Genomic DNA, 20,312 nt, shown 5'->3' on the forward strand with positions numbered 1-20,312 from the left:
TTTAAAGGAAATAGGATAAAGACCTTACAACTCAGGGTAGACCTCCTAGTTTGCTTGCTCAAATCAAAACAAACAAAATTCTCATACACTGTTGTTTTTCAAAACAAAACTTTCCAAAAAGACAATATTTTGTATACATCCAAACACGGATCATTACGAAGTTAACGTTCTTTTCAAAACATCTTTCGAAAGATAAACAAACATTTTGTATACATCCGCAAAAGGATCATTACAAATTCAATTTACAAAGGTATTTGAAACCACGTATGAGCATTCTAAAGCAATTGAAAAGTGATCGAAAAACAAGTGAGCTAAGCAAACTTAAGAGCCCATGGATAACCATGGATACAAAGGGTGCTAACACCTTCCCTTTGTATAACCTACCCCCTTACCCAGAATTTCTTAAAGGTCTTTTTTCTGTTTCTTTTATAAACCTTTCCTTAATTGGATAAAATAAAAGGTCGGTGGCGACTCTGTGAATTTTCAAAAAATGCGAAAGCATAAGCGATAAAAAAGAGTCAGTTCACGTATCTCTCCCGCTCAGAGGTATGGCCCGAAAAACGGAGGTCCACAATAACCTTCTGCAGAACGGTGTAAGCCTCTCTTCCAAAGCAGATTCTTCACTTGGTTAACACGCTTCAAACATAGCTAATGCACCCACTCGAAACTAACCATTCCAAGAGCATAGATAAAGGAGCCTTATAGATGTCCGTCCAAACCAAGACAAACCTGGGGGCAGGGATATGAACCTTACCTTTGGCCAGAGACAATTCTTAGTGATGCTAGAGGAAAACACTAACTCTTCCTGATCGGAACCGGTAAAGACAAAGCTTAGTTACTAGCTTATGGTGTCCGGTCAGGACCTCAGAGTTCAACAGACACGACAGACGCCAATAGAAAACACGTGGCGAATAGTCCATAGACAATAATCTATTTTGAATATGAAAAGAGAAGAAACCATTGATTGATTTAAATCATGGAAGCCAACGAATCCTATGATGAATCATAGGACCACAAAGAAGTTAAATAATGCACATCAAGCACAAGAATAGAAATAAAGGCACCAAGAAGAAATGAAAATATGTAAGTATCGTTATTTTTTCAAAGGCATAACGCCATGCTAACATTATAGATATTAGAAAAAAAGGAAAAGAAAAAAGTTAAGCCCCGCCGCTCTGAGACGGTGCACCATAATTGTCCACCAGAGCTCTCTCCTGAACAGTCTTGAACAGATCCAACTCCATGCATGGAATAAAAACGCTCGGGCAAAGCCTTTTCATTTGGCCAACCGCATGATCGAAAGCCCCATACTCATTAGTTTGGTTTCGCTGGAGGAACTCGTCGATTTTCTTCCTCAACTCAGCCATTCGGTTATCATGAACCTTCTGATCTTCAACACGAGATACCATATCCTCTTGAAGGGAATTTTCAGTCTCCTTTGTAAAGGATTTCAACTCTATGACGGTGGCAAAGACTGTTTCCTTATGGTGCTTCTTCTTGTCCTTTATAGAAGACCCAAGCTTAGCAATTCAGGCAGCTAAGGTAGAAATGGCGTCATGAATCGTTGCCTCCTCTTGGAAATCCTTTACACAGTAAAACTTTTCTCGAAGAGCGAACATGTCATCGTGACACTTGGAGCATTTTTGCTCCATAAATTTACATTCCCATTCTAGGTATCCCTCTTCTGAGAAGGATTGCTCATGGCTAAGACATCAACCCAACCAACAACAACCAAAAAAAAAGGAGGCTGCTTGATAGGTGTAAAAGGTAGCCTAAAAAAATTCCATTTTATATGCCTCAGGAAGCTTTTAAGGTAGATTAGATCCTCCTCATACATTGTAGCAGTGGCTTCCTAGAGAGTACGAGGAATTTAGGCAGGAAGGATGACCGACAACTTGAGGAGAGGGGTAATCGATCCTACATTACAACTCCAAGGCATACGAGCCTGTTTAGGAGGGTATTCCTCTAAGAGGGGACTTTTAGCTTGACCTGGTCCATCTTAGTCGGGGGTAGAGGGAGTCCGAGACTGATCCTCCATAATTAAACCAACACTGGAAGTTAGAGGCTGGTCAGTTCCATGGGAGTTAGAGGACATCTTAATAGCAACAGAAGCTCCAGACGTTGTAGGAGGAGGAGTAACAAACCGAGCCGAGGAACCAGTTTTGACATCTTGAGAAGCGGCAATTACATAGACCTTTTTGCAAAGAGTTCATTTTATCTGCAAGTACAAACACTTGCTGAAGCGGTAAAGTGGCAAGCAACAAAAGTTTTGGAAATATTTATCCGGGAAATTATCGTGTCCACAGAGATTAGTGATATCGAACTGCCATTCAACCGTCTATACAGTTATGAGTTTGGATTGAATTGGTAAAGCATAAAAATAGAAAAGTAAATATCAACACAAAAATAATTCATTTTTCAGAGAGAAGAGACTTATCAAGAATTGCATATAATCTACTTCTCACAAACTTAAACTTATCGATCAGTTATACTCAACCTACAATACTCATCAATATCATCAAGCATCGCTCACACCTTAAGTCATTTCTAACCTAAATAGAGAGAACTACTATATCATCTTGGCGACGATCTCTCAGCCAACCTCAACAACACAACAGACAACCGTATTGCTCGCGTCAAAATTGAGGAAAAGAGAAGATAAGTGCCGCAAAACTATACACAAAAATAACTACACTTTGGCACTTATTAACACTCACGTTAAAAAAAGGATGACTCAACCTTCACCGAATATTTTTCTCTCTCCTAACGACCAACCACTCACACTATAGCGCATGTGTCAATGAACCTCTTCCTCTATTGGGAAAATGATACTCTTATAGGGCCAAATCCCTCCTCATAGCCAAGTCCCCGATAGAGAGACTCCAAATCCCTCCTCATCATAATCTCTTTAGCAGGAGGAGAGACCAGTTTAACTCCATACGAATGAGGCTTAAGATGGAAATTAAGTTAAGCCTAGTATTTTAAAAACCTATCCTTACAAGGGTGAGGAGATTCAGTAGGGCCAAAGCAGAATGCAGAGTGAACTTCCTGAGTGTGGGGTCTCACCAGCATCCATAAATTTACCCCAGTCTTCAAAGAAAGGGCAAAATAAGGGAACGCACTAGCATATGTCGATGAGTTCCTGATCTCGGATATTATACCAGGAAGTATGTATTACGGTGAACAGACTAAAGAATAAGTGGTAGGAAGGTTTCCACGACCTATGCTCGACCCAAAATTAGAACACCTTTATGAAAGCCTAAGAGCTCAGATGGATATGGGAAGTGATGACTTTTAGGTACTTCACTACTTCCACTTCAAATTCAAACAAAGGAAGCCACATGTTTACACTGGTGAGTAAACACTTGTAAAAAGGAAAAAAACAACCTTTGAAGGTGTTACATATCCTTTTCCCCTAATCCACCAGACCATGATTTTAGCCACACTCGCAACCGCTTGGTCACTTAAAACGGATGGGTTCCCACTATATATGAATCCTCCCAGATATATTTGCTTATGTTGCCCGGATTTACCAATGTAGCCCTTTTCAAGTACATCTCATCAACCTTAAAGATCTCAATGGGGGTTAAGCTAGGTAATGTCATCTGTTCGGACTGTACATTCTAGATGTCCCTTGATATCAACATCATTAGGGTCTTGACCATATGCCTTTCAATAAGCCTTTTTTAACGTAATATTTGGCATCCTCCCTATTTAGAATGGCAACCTCCATTTTCGGAGTCAACAAAGCTGGAAAAGTCAAAGTTCTTACAACTTGGGAGGAAGATAGCGTAGAAATGACTACACAATCATCTTATGCATCTTTATTAGAGAAGATAACACAAGAGCAGGATCGTTAGAAGAAGCTCCCTTATTTGAATAACCTTTAGAGAACTTCTCAGAGTCAGAATCATCAGATAAAGATAAGACCTCGTGGGTCGATTGATCAAAGATCAAATGGAAAGGATTTGGACTAGAAGATACTTATGCCCAAACTAAGGGAGATGAGTCATCACTCACATAATCACTAGACAAAATTATGAAACTATCGTTCATATTAGCCATAATAAAGAAGATATGAAAAAGTTTAAGAAAATTAGGGTACCTAGGAAAAGTAGAATCTGATAGAAAACAAAGTTTAAGTGGGAAAGTAGATGCTTTGTTCATGGAATAACAATCATCATGATGAATACTCTTGGAGAAGAAAAAGGAAAAACACTTTCAAAGGGAAACCAATTCTCAAGGGTAGTGAAAAGTATTTTTAAAGATCGAAAACCCTTATACATAGATGAAGGCAACCAACAAACTAGATCTACGAAAATGAGAATTTACAAATCAACGTCAAGGTTTTGCCTAGAAAATGTAAACGAACTCAAGCGCACTCAAAATGCACTAGAAGGAAGCGCCGTATCCTAAATTGGTAACCTAAAGCCATATATGAGAATATTAACGAAAAATTTCAATGATAGGAAAGAATTTAATGTACCTGTTCCTCATTGATTTCGTAACTGAACCGAAATATCTCCACTTCTCTACAAGGTCAGATATCATTGTTATAGGTCGACCACAACTTTGAAGACTTCTCGGACTAATTTTTTCCTCACAAACCTTGAGGCCAATTATTCTGAACCGGTCAAAGTCCCAAAGCAATTGCCTAACCATAATTAGGGTCAACACACATGAGAATCGACACCATTAATTCAGGATTCTTTATTATCCATCAACACCAATTCTAATAACATAACAAAATATTATCAAATATGTATTATAAACCTAATACTAGTAAGAGACCCGTGCTGCCGCACGGGTTATTTTTTAGTGATGTTGTGTTGTTCCGGATGAAATTAACATATGGAATATGACTATAATGAAAAGATATAATTTGCCAAAAAATATATTGATAGTCTTGTTAATGTCATGAAAATGAAGAAGTATTATCCTCCATATGAATATTGTTGGCTCTAGTAAAATTCCAAATGTTATAAGCTTAGTACTGACCAAACAATATGCTTCTATAAATAACCAGAGAAATACAAAATGTGTTACAAAAGCTTATAAAAAAGAAGTCGAGTTGCAACATGACATTCCAAAATGAAGTGAATGAATATAACCTGAAAGATATGAAAAAAACACAATTTCAGTTATATTGCAAATGAATAATAATTCATAGTGCTAAATAGGGTTGATACATGTTTGGTACTAAATAATATGTAACCTCGCACCTTTTAAATGTTATGAAAGACTTCCTTGAAAACAACATTGGTGGTAGAGAGCATAGGTTGTTTCTCTTTGTCATGAATAAGAATCCTCAAACCCTTTTTGGATTTGACTCTTGAGATAGCGACATACAATTGCCCATGACTAAAAACTTCCTTTGGCAAATACAATCCCACATTGTCAAGTGACTGGCCCTGTGACTTGTTAATAGTCATGGCAAAGGAAACAATAATTGGAAATTGGCGTCTCACCAACTTAAATGGCCATGGAGATTGTGAGGGGGATAAAGACATTCTAGGAATATAAAAGATGTTACCAATATTTTTTCCAGAAATGATCTTGGCTTCAATGACATGGGCAGCAAGTCTGGTTACAGTTAGTCGTGTGCCGTTGCACAAGCCCTCTGACTGATCTAGGTTGCGCATTAACATAATAGTGGCCCCGACTTTCAACCTGATTGAATGGTTAGGCAATCCCGAGGTTTTAAGAGCGTTCAAAAACTCTGGTGTCACATGCTCATATGCATCAAAGTTAGTTACATCTGATCTATCAATGGAATCACTACTAAAGTATTCTCTCTCTTCACCTACATCATGAAAAAAACCAAGAATTAGTTAATAATGTTAACAGAAAAAAGGTTATATCATAGTGCAAAAGATATTTATGATTAACATTTAGGAAATGAACTAAGTGGCATATGAATACCTGGAAGAAGGTTAGTGATATATTGGTTGATATCATCAACAACTTCGATTGTTGAAGCTAATATCGCACGACTTTGAAGATAATTGGAATCAAGATAATTATGAATGAGATCAGGGTAGGTATCTTCAACAATGGCCTGAATAGGATCTGTAAAGTTTGAAATAATGAACTCATCTAGAATACAGATATCAGCATAACCATCATTAGGTTCACACATGGTCCCATCTCCAATATTTAAAATCCACTCAGAAAAGCTCCTAATCTCATCAGCTGTAGTAGTAGGTGGACCACTTTGCAATCTCATGTTCTTTGTAAGTCTCAATACTTTACAATGATCCCAAATATAAGAAGCATTAATTGTTGCATGGATAATATCAGATCTAGTACCTCTTGGTATAACAGGGAGAATTTGTCTGAAGTCACCACCAAAAACAACAACCTTACCGCCAAATATTTTTTTAGATGCATGTGTGGGACCACTCATGATATCTTTTAAGGATTTATCCAAAGATTCGAAGCAAAACTTGTTAGCCATAGGAGCCTCATCCCAGATGATTAAATCCGTAAACTTAAGAAGCTCAGCAATATCATCTTTTTTTTCAATGTTGCAAATAGAAGTCTCTAAAGTAGGAACGGGAATCTTAAATCTAGAATGGGCTGTTCTTCCTCCTGGTAACAACAAACTTGCAATTCCACTTGAAGCAACCGGCAAGACAATTTTCTTTTTGGACCTAAGTGTTGCTGATAAAGTGTTCCACATAAAGGTCTTACCAGTCCCACCATAGCCATATAAAAAAAACACCCCACCTTGTTGCTTTTCTACAGCATCCATGATTTCCTCAAAAATGCTTCGTTGCTCATCTATGTATAATAGTGAATATTAAAATAGAGTGTTAATAAAAACATAAAATGGATGTACTTTCAAATCTTTATTCAATAGAGTCTACTTACCTGTAAGAGAAGCATACAAAGTATCAAAAATTTGTTTTTGAGCAACAACCTCATATTGAAGTTCATCGTAAAGTAGCCTATTTCCCGTAAAGGAGACGACAAAATCTTTTGGATATGACATTGTCTTGAAGTCTTTAAGAGTCCGATTATTATTTTGTAAAAGTGTCTCATGTAAGTATAAGATTGCACCTAAGAGGGGGGGTGAATTAGGCTTTCAAAAATTTAATCGGTTTTATGAGAATACTTCTAATAATTTTTGGTTAAGTGTTTGAAGGTTTTGTAAGGTTCTTTTCTTTTCTTTGGTAATGGTGATGAATGTAATAAAGTGCGGAAAAAGTAAAGAACGCAACGATATATACTGGTTCCCCTCACAATCCGAGAGTACTCCAGTCCCCTTTCAAACACGAAAGAGATTTCACTATAGTTAGAATTATTGTACAAGCCTATGCCTACTATCTAACCTATAGGGTGATCAAAGGTTCTTAACACCTTTAAGATCAATCAACACTAATGTGAATGAAGAACAATCCTCTTCAAACACACCACTTACTTCCAACAATCCTGGATAGTAAGGAGATAATTTTCTTTGAATTTTTACAAGAGATTTAGATGAAGTTTGTATAGCACTATCAATCTTGGATTGATCTTCTTCTTCAAATAAACAATTCTCAAACTGAATATAAGTGTTCACAATAATGTATGCATGAAACTTTGAATGAATTCTCTATGAAAATGTGTGTAGAAAGTTTCATATAAAAATTCTGGTTTGTGGACACTTGGAAATAATGAAATTTATGAGTATGAATTGTTAATGAAGAAGGTGAATAATGATTTTGAAATATGTAGAATTTATAGTGTGTTAAACACCTCTTTGAATGGTTATTTTTCCATGAACCAATGCAATGATCAAGTGGTATGAAAAAGAATTCGTTTGAATAAGATCATGCAATGAAAAAAACACACTGGTTCAGTAGGAACCGGTTCCTGCCTGGGACAACCCGGTTCCTGCTGAACGTTACAGCAGAAAATTTGAATTTTGAACGTGGGAACCGGTTCCTGCATAGGGACAACCCGGTTCCCCATAGTAAACCACAGAATGCTGAAAATTGAGAATGCTGGGAACCGGTTCCCCCATAGGGACAACCCGGTTCCTAAAACCTTTATTTTGAATTTTAACTTTGAAAAAGGTTTTAAATGAACTTTTGAAGGATGACACTTTGTAGTATGTTTATGATATGCATGGAAATATATTTGTGAACAATTATATGTCAAAGTGAGTATTGTTTATACCTTTGACATTTTAGCTTGATCCTTGAATCTTCACAAATTCTTCAAGACTTTGAAAAGATGTATTTTTGCTTGATACTTGAAATTCTTTTTGCACATCCTTTATAAAAGCTTGATGTCCATATTGTCTTCATCAAAACACACTATACTTGAGAAGCTTGCATTTACATTCTCCCCCTTTTTGATGATGACAACCAAGTCTTGAAAATGTTTTTGAAAAAGTTGTTTTTGTGCTTTGTGTTTATGTTGAACATTGCAAGGCTCCCCCTATGTTAGAGACTCCCCCTAAATCCATGATTCCTTGATTTATGGTGATGAGTTTCATTTGATAATTTTAACAATGGCCTGCATTTTTCTTTGAAACAAAAACAACAACAAAAACACATGCATATTCTTCTCCCCCTTTGTTATTATCAAAAAGGATGGGGAAAAAGAGAAAAAGTATATGAAAAATAACACAAACATAAATTCAACACAAACATAAATTTAAACGATATGAAACGTAGTTTTTTACGATTACAACACACAAACATAAATAGTCCTAAACATCACGAACATAAATGGAACATTGTCTAGAGAACATGAATAATAGAAAGAAAACATTACATAGAAATTAAAGCACATAATTTCCAAAATCTTTTATTTTATGAAATATAAAGCATACATATCATACATATTTACCAAGTCATAATGAATGAACATTTTATAAAGCACTTTTAACTTAAAAATTTAGAAACGTGTACCTTTGATGTATGAAAATGACGAATAAATTTTAAACATCACCTTCGTCTAAAATTCCAAGCTCTCGTCGAATTTTGTAAAACGATTCTTTTGGGAGAGGCTTGGTGAAGATATCCGCAAGTTGATTATGAGTATCTACAAAAGTGACTTCAACATCTCCTTTAAGCACATGATCGCGAAGAAAATGATGTCGAATGTCTATGTGTTTGGTTCTTGAATGCATGACCGGATTCTTTGTAATATTTATAGCACTTGTATTGTCGCATCGAAGAGGAATACATCCGAGATCAAGTCCGTAGTCACGAAGTTGTTGCTTAAGCCAAAGAATTTGTGCACAACAACTACCCGCTGCTATGTATTCTGCTTCGGCCGTACTAAGAGCAACACATGCTTGCTTTTTACAAGCCCATGATACTAATGCATTTCCAAGAATGTGACAAGTACCACTTGTGCTTTTACGATCAGTTTTACATCCTGCATAATCCGCGTCAGAATAACCAATTAAATTGCAAATACTACCTTTAGGATACCATAAGCCAACGTTGGTTGTTCCTTTGAGATACTTCATGATCCTTTTAACCGCCATAAGATGTGATTCCTTTGGATTTGCTTGGAAGCGAGCACAAAGACAAACACTAAACATTATGTCAGGACGGCTTGCCGTCAAATACAATAAAGAACCAATCATACCTCGATACTTGGTAATATCAATTGGAGTACCGGATTCATCTTGATCAACATATGTACCGGAGCCCATTGGAGTATTCATTGCTTTACAATTGTCCATATCAAACTTCTTTAATAGTTCTTTACAATATTTGGATTGATTGATAAAGATTCCATTTTTGAGTTGCTTAATTTGTAGTCCAAGAAAGTAATTCATCTTTCCCATCATAGACATCTCGAATTCTCCTTGCATCATCAATGAGAATTCCTCACACATTTCTTTGTTAGTCGATCCAAAAATGATATCATCAACATAGACTTGAACCAATAAAGAGTTACTCTTGATTTTCTTAATGAACAAAGTTTTATCAACCTTACCCTTTTCGAAACCCTTTTCACACAAAAAATTGCTAAGTCTATCATACCATGCTCTAGGTGCTTGCTTTAATCCATAAAGAGCCTTTCTCAACTTAAAGACATGTGAAGGATTCTTGAAGTCTTCAAATCCGGGGGGTTGTTTGACATAGACTTCTTCATTGATGTAGCCATTCAAGAATGCGCTCTTGACGTCCATTTGATAAAGCTGAAAATTTAAAGAACATGCATAAGCAAGTAAAAGACGAATAGCTTCTAACCTTGCAACCGGAGCAAATGTTTCTTCAAAGTCAATTCCTTCTTCTTGATTGTAACCTTGGGCCACCAATCTTGCTTTGTTTCGAACAATTATACCATTCTCATCAAGTTTGTTCTTAAACACCCATCGAGTACCTATGATGTGTTTGTTACTTGGTCTAGGAACAAGTTCCCAAACTTGATTTCTCTCGAATTGATTTAATTCTTCTTGCATTGCATTTATCCATTGATCGTCTCCTAAGGCTTCATCAACTTTGGAAGGTTCAATTTGAGAAACAAAAGCCATGTGTAAGCAAGCATCTTTGAGATTTAATCTGGTTGCAACTCCTTGACTAATATCACCAATAACTTTATCAATAGGATGATCTCTATGAGTTCTCCATTCTTTTGGTAGATCATTGGTGTTTGATTCTTGTTGTACACTTTCTTGTTGAACACTTTCTTGTTGTACTTCTGGTGCCTTCACAATTATATCATTTGAAGATTTTTCCGGTGCTTTCACAATTGTATCATTTGAAGGTTCTTCCGGGGGTAAATCTAAAGGATCATCATCATCACAAACAACTATTTCCTCTTCGTCGGATTTCTCATCAAACTTACCAAGATTGTCTTTGTCATTGTTTAGAACAAAGCACTTGCATCCAAAAATGTGAAAGTGAGCAATGTTTGGCTTTCTTCCTTTGAAGAGTTCATATGGAGTCTTCTTTAAGATAGGTCTAATGATTACTCGATTTCCAACATAACATGCCGTACTAACCGCATCTGCCCAAAAATATTTAGGAAGATTTGCATCACTAAGCATTGTTCTTGCAAGTTCCACTAGAAACCTATTTTTCCTTTCGACTACTCCATTTTGCTGTGGAGTTCTTGGTGCTGAAAAATTATGAGAGATACCATGTTCTTCACAAAATTCTTCAAACGATGTATTTTGAAACTCTCCACCATGATCACTTCTTATGGATACAATCTTTAATGATTTTTCATTTTGGATTTGTTTTGCATACTTCTTAAAGGCTCTAAAAGCATCACTTTTCTGCACAAGAAACAAAGTCCAAGAATATCTAGAATAATCATCAACAATAACTAAAGCGTATACATTACCTCCGAAGCTTCTTGTCCTTGATGGACCAAATAGATCCATATGCAACAATTGAAGTGGTCTTGTTGTAGTCACCACATTCTTTGGTTTGAAAGATGATTTGGTTTGCTTTCCCTTTTGACATGCATCACATAATTTATCTTTGACAAACTTTATCTTAGGTAGGCCAATAACAAGATCATGTTTGGTTAATTTATTTAAATGATCCATATGAATATGGGCTGCTCTTTTATGCCATAACCATGATTCATTATTGTTTACCAAAAGACATTTTACTTTCAAAGATAAATCATTTAAAGAAATCATAAAAATGTTATTAATTCTTGTACCTTTGAGTTTTACCTCATTGGTGACTTCATCGATGATCAAGCATTCTTCCTTAGTGAATTTGATCTTGAAACCTTTGTCACAAAGTTGGCTAATGCTTAGAAGATTATGCTTTAGTCCTTCAACATAAAGAACATCTTCAATGGATGTGAAAGGTGGTGCACCAACTTTGCCTTTGCCAAGAATTCTTCCCTTATTGTTGTCTCCATAAGTGACAAAACCCTTGGCCTTTAACTTTAGATCTGAAAGTTAGTTTAAGTCACCCGTCATATGCTTTGAACAACCACTATCTAGATACCATAGGTTTGAAGTGGTCTTCAAGCATACCTACAAAACAAATTAAGTTTTGTTAGGTACCCAAATGGCTTTGGGTCCATCATAGTTAGTTCCTTTCTTCACCCATACATAATGTCCACTAGGAACACTAAAGTTCCTTACATAACAAGCATTGGGTGTGTGACCAATAATACCACAATAAAAACAAGTAGGTTCAAAGTTACTTCTATATCTAGGAGGATAAGATTTCTTCTTAACAAAGTTCTTCCTTTTAGGATAATGTTGCATTACTTTAGGCTTGATTACTTTCTCTTGAATTGGTTGGTTACTAGCCTTGACAAAGATAGTCTTGTTGGATGTTGATTTATCAAATTTAGAGAAACCAAGTCCGCTCTTATCATTGGAGTATCTTTGTGTGCTAAGAACATTTTCCAATCCAATTTGCCCTTTTTCATACCTTTCTAAAACACGCTTTAATTGGACAATTTGGAAGGAAAGTGATTCACAATTCTTGCATGCAACATTATCTTCTTGAACACTAATCATTTTTTCTTTGTCATCTTTATGTTCTACTTCAATTATCTTAACCTTCTCTCCTAACGATGATATTATTTTCTTTTGAGATGAGATAGTTTTATAGAGAATTTTACATTCTTTTAATAATTCTTCTATTGCACCTTGCGCACCATTATCAAAAAGAGAATCATCATAACTAACCTCGCCTTCTTCATCGTCGGAGTGGTGTGATGCCATTAGTGCTAGGTTTGCACTTTCGTCACTATCGGAGTCCGATGAGGAACTTACTTCATTATCTTCCCATGCTATGTAGGCCTTTTTATTTTTGAACTCCCTTTTGCCTTTGAATACATTTTTCTTCGAAAGCTTTGGACATTCCGGCTTTATGTGTCCTTGTTTCCCACATTCATAGCATGTAACTTCTTGTGATGAAGTGGATGCTTCTTTATCTTTATGCTTTGAGAATTTCTTTCTTTTGACATAGTTAGTATTATCAATATTATTTTTATTACCAAAAAATTTGCCTAACCTTTTTACAAGAAGCAAGAAGTTTTCATCTTCATCCGATGCATCTTTCATTTTGCTTTCTATTGAATCTACTTTTAATGCAATGCCTTTGGATTTCTTCTCTAAGTTCTCATGCTTTTCCAATCTTCCAAGTTCTGTCTCATATTCTTGAAGTTTTCCAAATAATGTTGCGGAAGTAAGTTTTGATAAATTCTTCTTTTCGGATATCGCCGTCACTTTTGGTTGCCACTCTCTTGTCAAAGATCTGAGCACTTTAAGATTAAGTTCTTCGGTAGTAAGAGTCTTACCAAGTGCCTTCAAGTGATTTGTCAAATGTACGAATCGTTTTTGCAAATCGAGAATAGTTTCTCCGGGCTTCATTCTAAACAGTTCGTACTCTTGGCTTAAAGTATTCAACCTTGATCTTTTAACTTCAGCGGTACCTTCATGAGTTTCTACAAGAGTATCCCAAATTTCCTTTGATGTTGTACATGTTGATATTCGGAAGAATTCATCCATACTAAGAGCACCATGAAGAAGACTGATCGCCTTTTTGTCAGCAAGAACCCTTTTTCTATCATTATCATCCCATGACGCTTTAGGTTTCTCCGATCCAACACCATTAACGACCGTTGTAGGAACATGAGGACCTTGTAGGACAGCCTCCCAAACTTCTTCTCCTTGTGCTTCTAGATGAGCCTTCATTTGGATTTTCCAAAAGTCAAAATATTCACCACAAAACAATGGAGGCTTGTTGTTAGAGCCACCATCTTTGAAAACCGGTCTTTGATTTGCGGAAGCCATTCTGGATCTTTAGGAACAAGTTACCTATAACTTGCTCTGATGCCAAATGTAAGTATAAGATTGCGCCTAAGAGGGGGGGTGAATTAGGCTTTCAAAAATTTAATCGGTTTTATGAGAATACTTCTAATAATTTTTGGTTAAGTGTTTGAAGGTTTTGTAAGGTTCTTTTCTTTTCTTTGGTAATGGTGATGAATGTAATAAAGTGCGGAAAAAGTAAAGAACGCAACGATATATACTGGTTCCCCTCACAATCCGAGAGTACTCCAGTCCCCTTTCAAACACGAAAGAGATTTCACTATAGTTATAATTATTGTACAAGCCTATGCCTACTATCTAACCTATAGGGTGATCAAAGGTTCTTAACACCTTTAAGATCAATCAACACTAATGTGAATGAAGAACAATCCTCTTCAAACACACCACTTACTTCCAACAATCCTGGATAGTAAGGAGATAATTTTCTTTGAATTTTTACAAGAGATTTAGATGAAGTTTGTATAGCACTATCAATCTTGGATTGATCTTCTTCTTCAAATAAACAATTCTCAAACTGAATATAAGTGTTCACAATAATGTATGCATGAAACTTTGAATGAATTCTCTATGAAAATGTGTGTAGAAAGTTTCATATAAAAATTCTGGTTTGTGGACACTTGGAAATAATGAAATTTATGAGTATGAATTGTTAATGAAGAAGGTGAATAATGATTTTGAAATATGTAGAATTTATAGTGTGTTAAACACCTCTTTGAATGGTTATTTTTCCATGAACCAATGCAATGATCAAGTGGTATGAAAAAGAATTCGTTTGAATAAGATCATGCAATGAAAAAAACACACTGGTTCAGTAGGAACCGGTTCCTGCCTGGGACAACCCGGTTCCTGCTGAACGTTACAGCAGAAAATTTGAATTTTGAACGTGGGAACCGGTTCCTGCATAGGGACAACCCGGTTCCCCATAGTAAACCACAGAATGCTGAAAATTGAGAATGCTGGGAACCGGTTCCCCCATAGGGACAACCCGGTTCCTAAAACCTTTATTTTGAATTTTAACTTTGAAAAAGGTTTTAAATGAACTTTTGAAGGATGACACTTTGTAGTATGTTTATGATATGCATGGAAATATATTTGTGAACAATTATATGTCAAAGTGAGTATTGTTTATACCTTTGACATTTTAGCTTGATCCTTGAATCTTCACAAATTCTTCAAGACTTTGAAAAGATGTATTTTTGCTTGATACTTGAAATTCTTTTTGCACATCCTTTATAAAAGCTTGATGTCCATATTGTCTTCATCAAAACACACTATACTTGAGAAGCTTGCATTTACATCTCAATGGCCATAAGTGTCCTTTCTTTTAGCTCGGCATCGCTCATTGTTAGACCTACGACATAATTGGTAATAATAAAATGTTATGCATGATAGAAATGAGAACTATATATTACTTTGACCTTTGTAATAATGATAGTTACAATGGTTGATAGGCAGGGTATCAGTTTTGGTCATGAAGAGATAAAAAACGTAATATGCTATAGTTTCCATAGTCCTCTTTCCATGTTTCTTATATTGCACATGCAAGCTGGTAGCGAAATCTTTTCTAATATGATACTGTTAAAAAATATTAGACACGGTTTGAGTCAATTTTTGTACATTATAGTCTCCATTCTACATACCATATATTGTAATCCATCAGTTAGGAAGCTTCTCATAGAAAAAAAAACAAAAACTTCTTACATGGTAATTTATACTGATTTGGAGTTCCCAGCATGTAGTACATAGGTTGTAAATGATAAAATCATCATGACATATATATGTTTAAATAGGCAAGGTATTTTAATTATTATATGTCGGTATTCCCCACGGTTTACTCTAAGTTAATGCAATAACTTGGATCTTATGGTTCAAATATATTGGAAGCATGTTATTTGTAAAGTGAAAACAGTATTATGCAGCTAAATAGTTAAATGCATGAAGGGAGCGATATATCTAAACAAATACAATAGTGAGAGTAAAAAGAAAATACCTTGGTTTCTTGTGATTAAGCGTTGCTCATAAAGAATGCCATCTGATAAATACATCCAAGTCTTTCTCCATACATGTTCCGGTCTGTTCATGGAAGAAGATAACAACATTGTCACAAATAACTTGCGTAAAAATGGACCGGAACCCTAAATATGTGCCTCTTTGATCGCCTCGACAAATTCTTGATCATCTTGTAGAAATCTCATCGCAAAGCATGCGTCCCTAAAAGTTTTAAGTTGTTTTCCATCAACTTTCTTAATGTCTTTATAGCATAAAGGACCCTTTGTGACAGTGAGCATCATTCTTAAATAAAACAATTCATCAGTGCTTTGAGGAACCCAAATGAGTCGACCAATGGTATATCCTCTTTTCCTTGGCTTCCAAGTCCGACTTCTTTATGATAAACAAATTTAGAAACAAAGTCACCATAAGTTAGCAATCTTGCTTCCTCGTAAGTTTTGTTTGCCTCAAACCAAGATGTAAACATTGACTCGGTTACACTTGGTTTGAGTAAAACATCACCAACTTGCTCGTAGTCTTTGTAGTACACGGAGTTTTCACCTTCCATATGAAAAAATAGTCTCTCTACAGCCGGCTTCCTTCCATGTATAGAATAAGAAAAGATCCTCCAACATGCTTCACTTGGGGAGATGTATCGACAATCCAAATATTGCTTGATCTCGTCAACGTTGTTTTTGTCCTGACCTTGTATGATTGCAGAAATACAATCTGAACCTTTGTTAATGTATTTGAAAAGGTATTTGATGGAAGTACTTTGGTTGCACCATTCCATGTTGATGTGGGCTTCGTATTTCAACAGCAAACTTGGATTGTGAGGAACCACATGACCACTATGAAAGATGATGTCGTTCTTTTCAATTGTGTGTCCGTTGTTTCTTCTCCTATAAACCGGATAGCCCTCGTGATCCACTATAGTCGTAGGCTGAAATTTCTTAGGATAAAACTTGGTGCACTTGTTATCCTTCATGCAAGGTGAGTTGAGATTTGCCAAACCACAAGGACCATGGACCATGTGAGATTTTACCAAATTGTATAATCGAGGGTGTCTTCTGGGATCGGGTACTTCCGCACTAATGATCTTGTCAATGTCATCGGGCGTTGGATATTTGTTTGAAGGATGCAAAAACAGCAATATATGGGCATGAGGTAATCCTCTCTTTTGGAACTCAATGGTGTACATATCTAGCATGGGAACAATAAAACAAAATTAGAAATCACGAAAGCAATGGTATTCAAATGTTTAAGTAAATGGGAAGAGGTAACTCACAAGCAAGCACTTTTCCAAGAACGCCTTTTTTGGTTAAATCTGAAAGGAGTTGATCGAATTTGATTTTGAAAACTCTTGAAATGACATCCGGGTGATCTTGAGGCTTCAAATGTAGAGGTCCGAGAACTCTTTGAATCTCCGGCCAATTTGGGTTACATGTAAAAGTAATAAATAAATCGGGAAATCCAACTTTACTGCATATAGCCATCCCATCATAGTACAATTGATCCATAAACCTACGGCCGCCAACAAAGGAAGAAGGCAAGACAACTCGTTTACCTATGCTTATTCCTGGAGCTTGACTTTGATCTCCCTCTTTTTCCAAAGAGTTGTACTTGGACACTCGCAGCTTTGGTTGATTTTTACGTAGCCATTCTAGTTTCTCGGATTCTAACATTGTGTAACCATCGACCAGGAATTGTTGGAACAACCTTCTCGAAGATAACAAAGTCTTAGCTTTAGATAACCTTGTTTGAATGCGGAAAGCAAGCCATTCGCATATTGTGAGCCTATTTCTTATGCTATTTTCGTTGACGGGCAAGTCTCTATGTGCAACATCAGGTCTATAACCGTCCTCACCATAAGGAAATATCAAAGGATACTGGTAAGCCATGTAAGCGGCATGCAGCTCGTTGATTCTTTGAAGTCTTCCTCCCTTTGTATGCATTATGATATCCCTCATTTCCGCCGTGTCAATATCACCAACAACCAAAGCAGCCACTTCAGACACAGTTGGTTGATTATAGACCCTGCCATCGGTGGATCGGTTGGAAATGAGCCGGAGCTTTAAATTTGGAGTTTCCCCATTATTTAACCATTGTTTTGCCATTTGAAAACTTTTAGCATGAGGATTGAATTCATACAGCATGCTTGCTAATCGACTGACAACTTCCGGATCAAAATCTTCTTTGTTCCTTGATATGGAGAAAAAATGAATATTAATTCAAAAGATATTAAAATAATAACAATATTGACAAAGGAGAAATATATATGGCACATTCATAGGGATGGGTTTCAAGAAATAACCTTAGTCCATGCATTCGATTTTCAACTTCATTTTTGGTGTCATAAATATATAACTGAGCAAACTTAGGTTTTTGACCTTGCGGAGGCAACAAACTTCCTATTCGGTGACATGTTTGACCTTGTATCCTTATTGTTGGAGGCCCACGTCCATTGTTAAATCGATTGTCAACCTTTGCCCCCAGTGACGTGAATGCAAACATCATGTTGTATACTCGGATCTGTTGTTGGAACTTGCGGCTAACCAAACTATCGTGATCAAACAAAAGTTTTGCAAGGGTTTCTGGAGGCTCTCTAAGAAGTGGGAGTTCAACTTTCCCGTTCCCACAACACATCATAAACTTCGGGTTGGCGGAATGAGAACTTTTATTCATTCTCTCTTAATACCACATCATCGCTTTACAATAACGGCATTCAATAAGAGGGGATCCGATATCGTAATATTCTACAAAAGCATTGAATATATCAATATTATAGAAGAAATGGAATATTTAAACATAACTGAAGTACTGTATGCTGGATGTGTTTAAGAATTTATACCTTCAGAGTGGCCGGCAGCATTATCATGAATTGTGAAAGGTGCATCATAATTTTCGTCTTCCGAGAATAACTCATCCTCGGATTGATATGCTGTAATGTTATGTTAAAGAAAATTTAATCTGAGTAAAGGAAAATAATGACATGTGTGGGTATAGTTGCAACATAATGGGAAAAAAAGGTGGCAGAGATAGTTATGAATTTTCAACCAATAATATAGTGTACTTGCAAAAAGGGTTGTCGAGACAGTTATGAATTTCAACCAATAATATAGTGTACTCCCAAAAAGGGTTGTTGAGACAGTTATGAATTTCAACCAAATATACGGTGTCATTGTCCGAGTCCGAGTCGCTATTAAAATCCAAATTGGCTGTAGGTGTAAAAACTGGACATGTCGGCGTCATCCGAATTTTGGGACCATGTGTCGGTGTTGAGACCGGCGTATACTCGTCAGCACCAAGACTGCCCCTATTTTGCGGTACTTGAAGCCCAGGGACATATGGTGCAACGACTTCGCTATGGGAGTGAAATATTCATGTCGCACATTAGAGAATCGCATTGAAATAAATTGTCAAAGCAATGGTTAGAATGTCATGTTTCGTACCTTGGTCTGCATACTTCAGTTGGTATAGACTGTTGCAAGTTAATTGTTTGGTTGGAGATCTCTGTATTCTGATTCATAGGGTGGGTAGGAGGAGTGGATTTTTTCCTAGGCCTACCCCTGCCAGGTTTATGGAATGTTGAAGCCCTATCAATTTTCAAAGATTAGTAAGATCAAAATTACAAATATATAGGTGCTTTGAAGGGTAATTTAATGATATGATCAAATAATCTACCCAAGCTGTTGGTTTGCGTTTGAGGTCTGAGTTTGCATGGCAGTTTCTTGCGTATTCGTTGGTATAGGAAACTTTCTGCACAAGTTAAGTGTTAGAACAAGATTTGTTCTTATCAATTATCTTAGTTTTGATGATAACAATAATATGAATTTTGCTTAAGATAATATGGTACTCTAATCCAATGCAATTTCCCTTTCAGGAAATATATATAAAGAGTACGCATAATTCAGCGCTCAGAAGTTGTATCTCAAATGGTTCAGCATGCAACATCAGAACATGGTCTGGCAAGACATCAGAAGATGGTCGAAGCAGAATCAGAACATGGGTCTATGGAAGCATCAGAAGAACATGAGATCAGAAGCACTGAAGATCAGAAGATGGTATCACGCTCAGAAGCACTTCAAGGTCAGAAGATCAGAAGATGCTATGCACCAAGCTGTTTTGACTCTGATGATATTCAAACGTCGTATTCACAAACATCAGATCAGAAGGAAGTACAGGTGGCAGACTACGCTGACTGACAAAAGGAACGTTAAAAGCTACTAAAGGCTACGTCAGTAGACACAGCGTGAACAAGGCTCGAGGTAGTTGACAAAAGCGTATAACATTAAGTGCAATGCTGTACGGAACACGCAAAGCATTAAATGCATTCAACGGTCATCTTCTCAACGCCTATAAATATGAAGTTCTGATGAGAAGCAAGGTTAACGATTCTGCACCAAAACAACTTATATCAAACTTGCTGAAACGCTGTTCAATCAAAACTCAGAATCTTCATCTTCATCAACTCACTACATTGCTGTTGTAATATTTTAGTGAGATTAAGCTTAAACGTTAAGAGAAATATCACAGTTGTGATTATCGCTTTTAAGAA

General features: G+C 36.4%; 1 protein-coding gene and 1 pseudogene across 1 annotated transcript; both read right to left on the reverse strand.

Annotated features, from left to right (window-relative positions):
* Positions 1-5,225: 5,225 nt before the first annotated feature.
* Positions 5,226-6,754, reverse strand: LOC131659589 (uncharacterized). Its single transcript, XM_058928762.1, has 3 exons — positions 6,654-6,754; positions 5,923-6,605; positions 5,226-5,803 (listed from the first exon to the last, which is right to left on the reverse strand). The coding sequence occupies exons 1-3, from the start codon at positions 6,752-6,754 to the stop codon at positions 5,226-5,228; spliced, it is 1,362 nt and encodes a 453-aa protein (XP_058784745.1).
* Positions 6,755-15,900: 9,146 nt separating this feature from the next.
* LOC131659590 (uncharacterized) lies at positions 15,901-17,439 on the reverse strand (annotated as a pseudogene).
* Between the last annotated feature and the right edge of the window lie 2,873 nt (positions 17,440-20,312).

This window comes from Vicia villosa, linkage group LG3 (assembly GCF_029867415.1).
Source record: "Vicia villosa cultivar HV-30 ecotype Madison, WI linkage group LG3, Vvil1.0, whole genome shotgun sequence".
Lineage (NCBI taxonomy): Eukaryota > Viridiplantae > Streptophyta > Magnoliopsida > Fabales > Fabaceae > Vicia > Vicia villosa.

Bases quoted from the DNA above. Each gene is read 5' to 3' on its own strand.
- LOC131659589 (XM_058928762.1), bottom strand. From the start codon at position 6,754: ATGGATGCTGTAGAAAAGCAACAAGGTGGGGTGTTTTTTTTATATGGC. The intron at 6,606-6,653 runs GTCCAAAAAGAA...TGGAATTGCAAG, and splicing joins ACTTTATCAGCAACACTTAG to TTTGTTGTTACCAGGAGGAA. The intron at 5,804-5,922 runs GTATTCATATGC...TTCATGATGTAG, and splicing joins TATCACTAACCTTCTTCCAG to GTGAAGAGAGAGAATACTTT.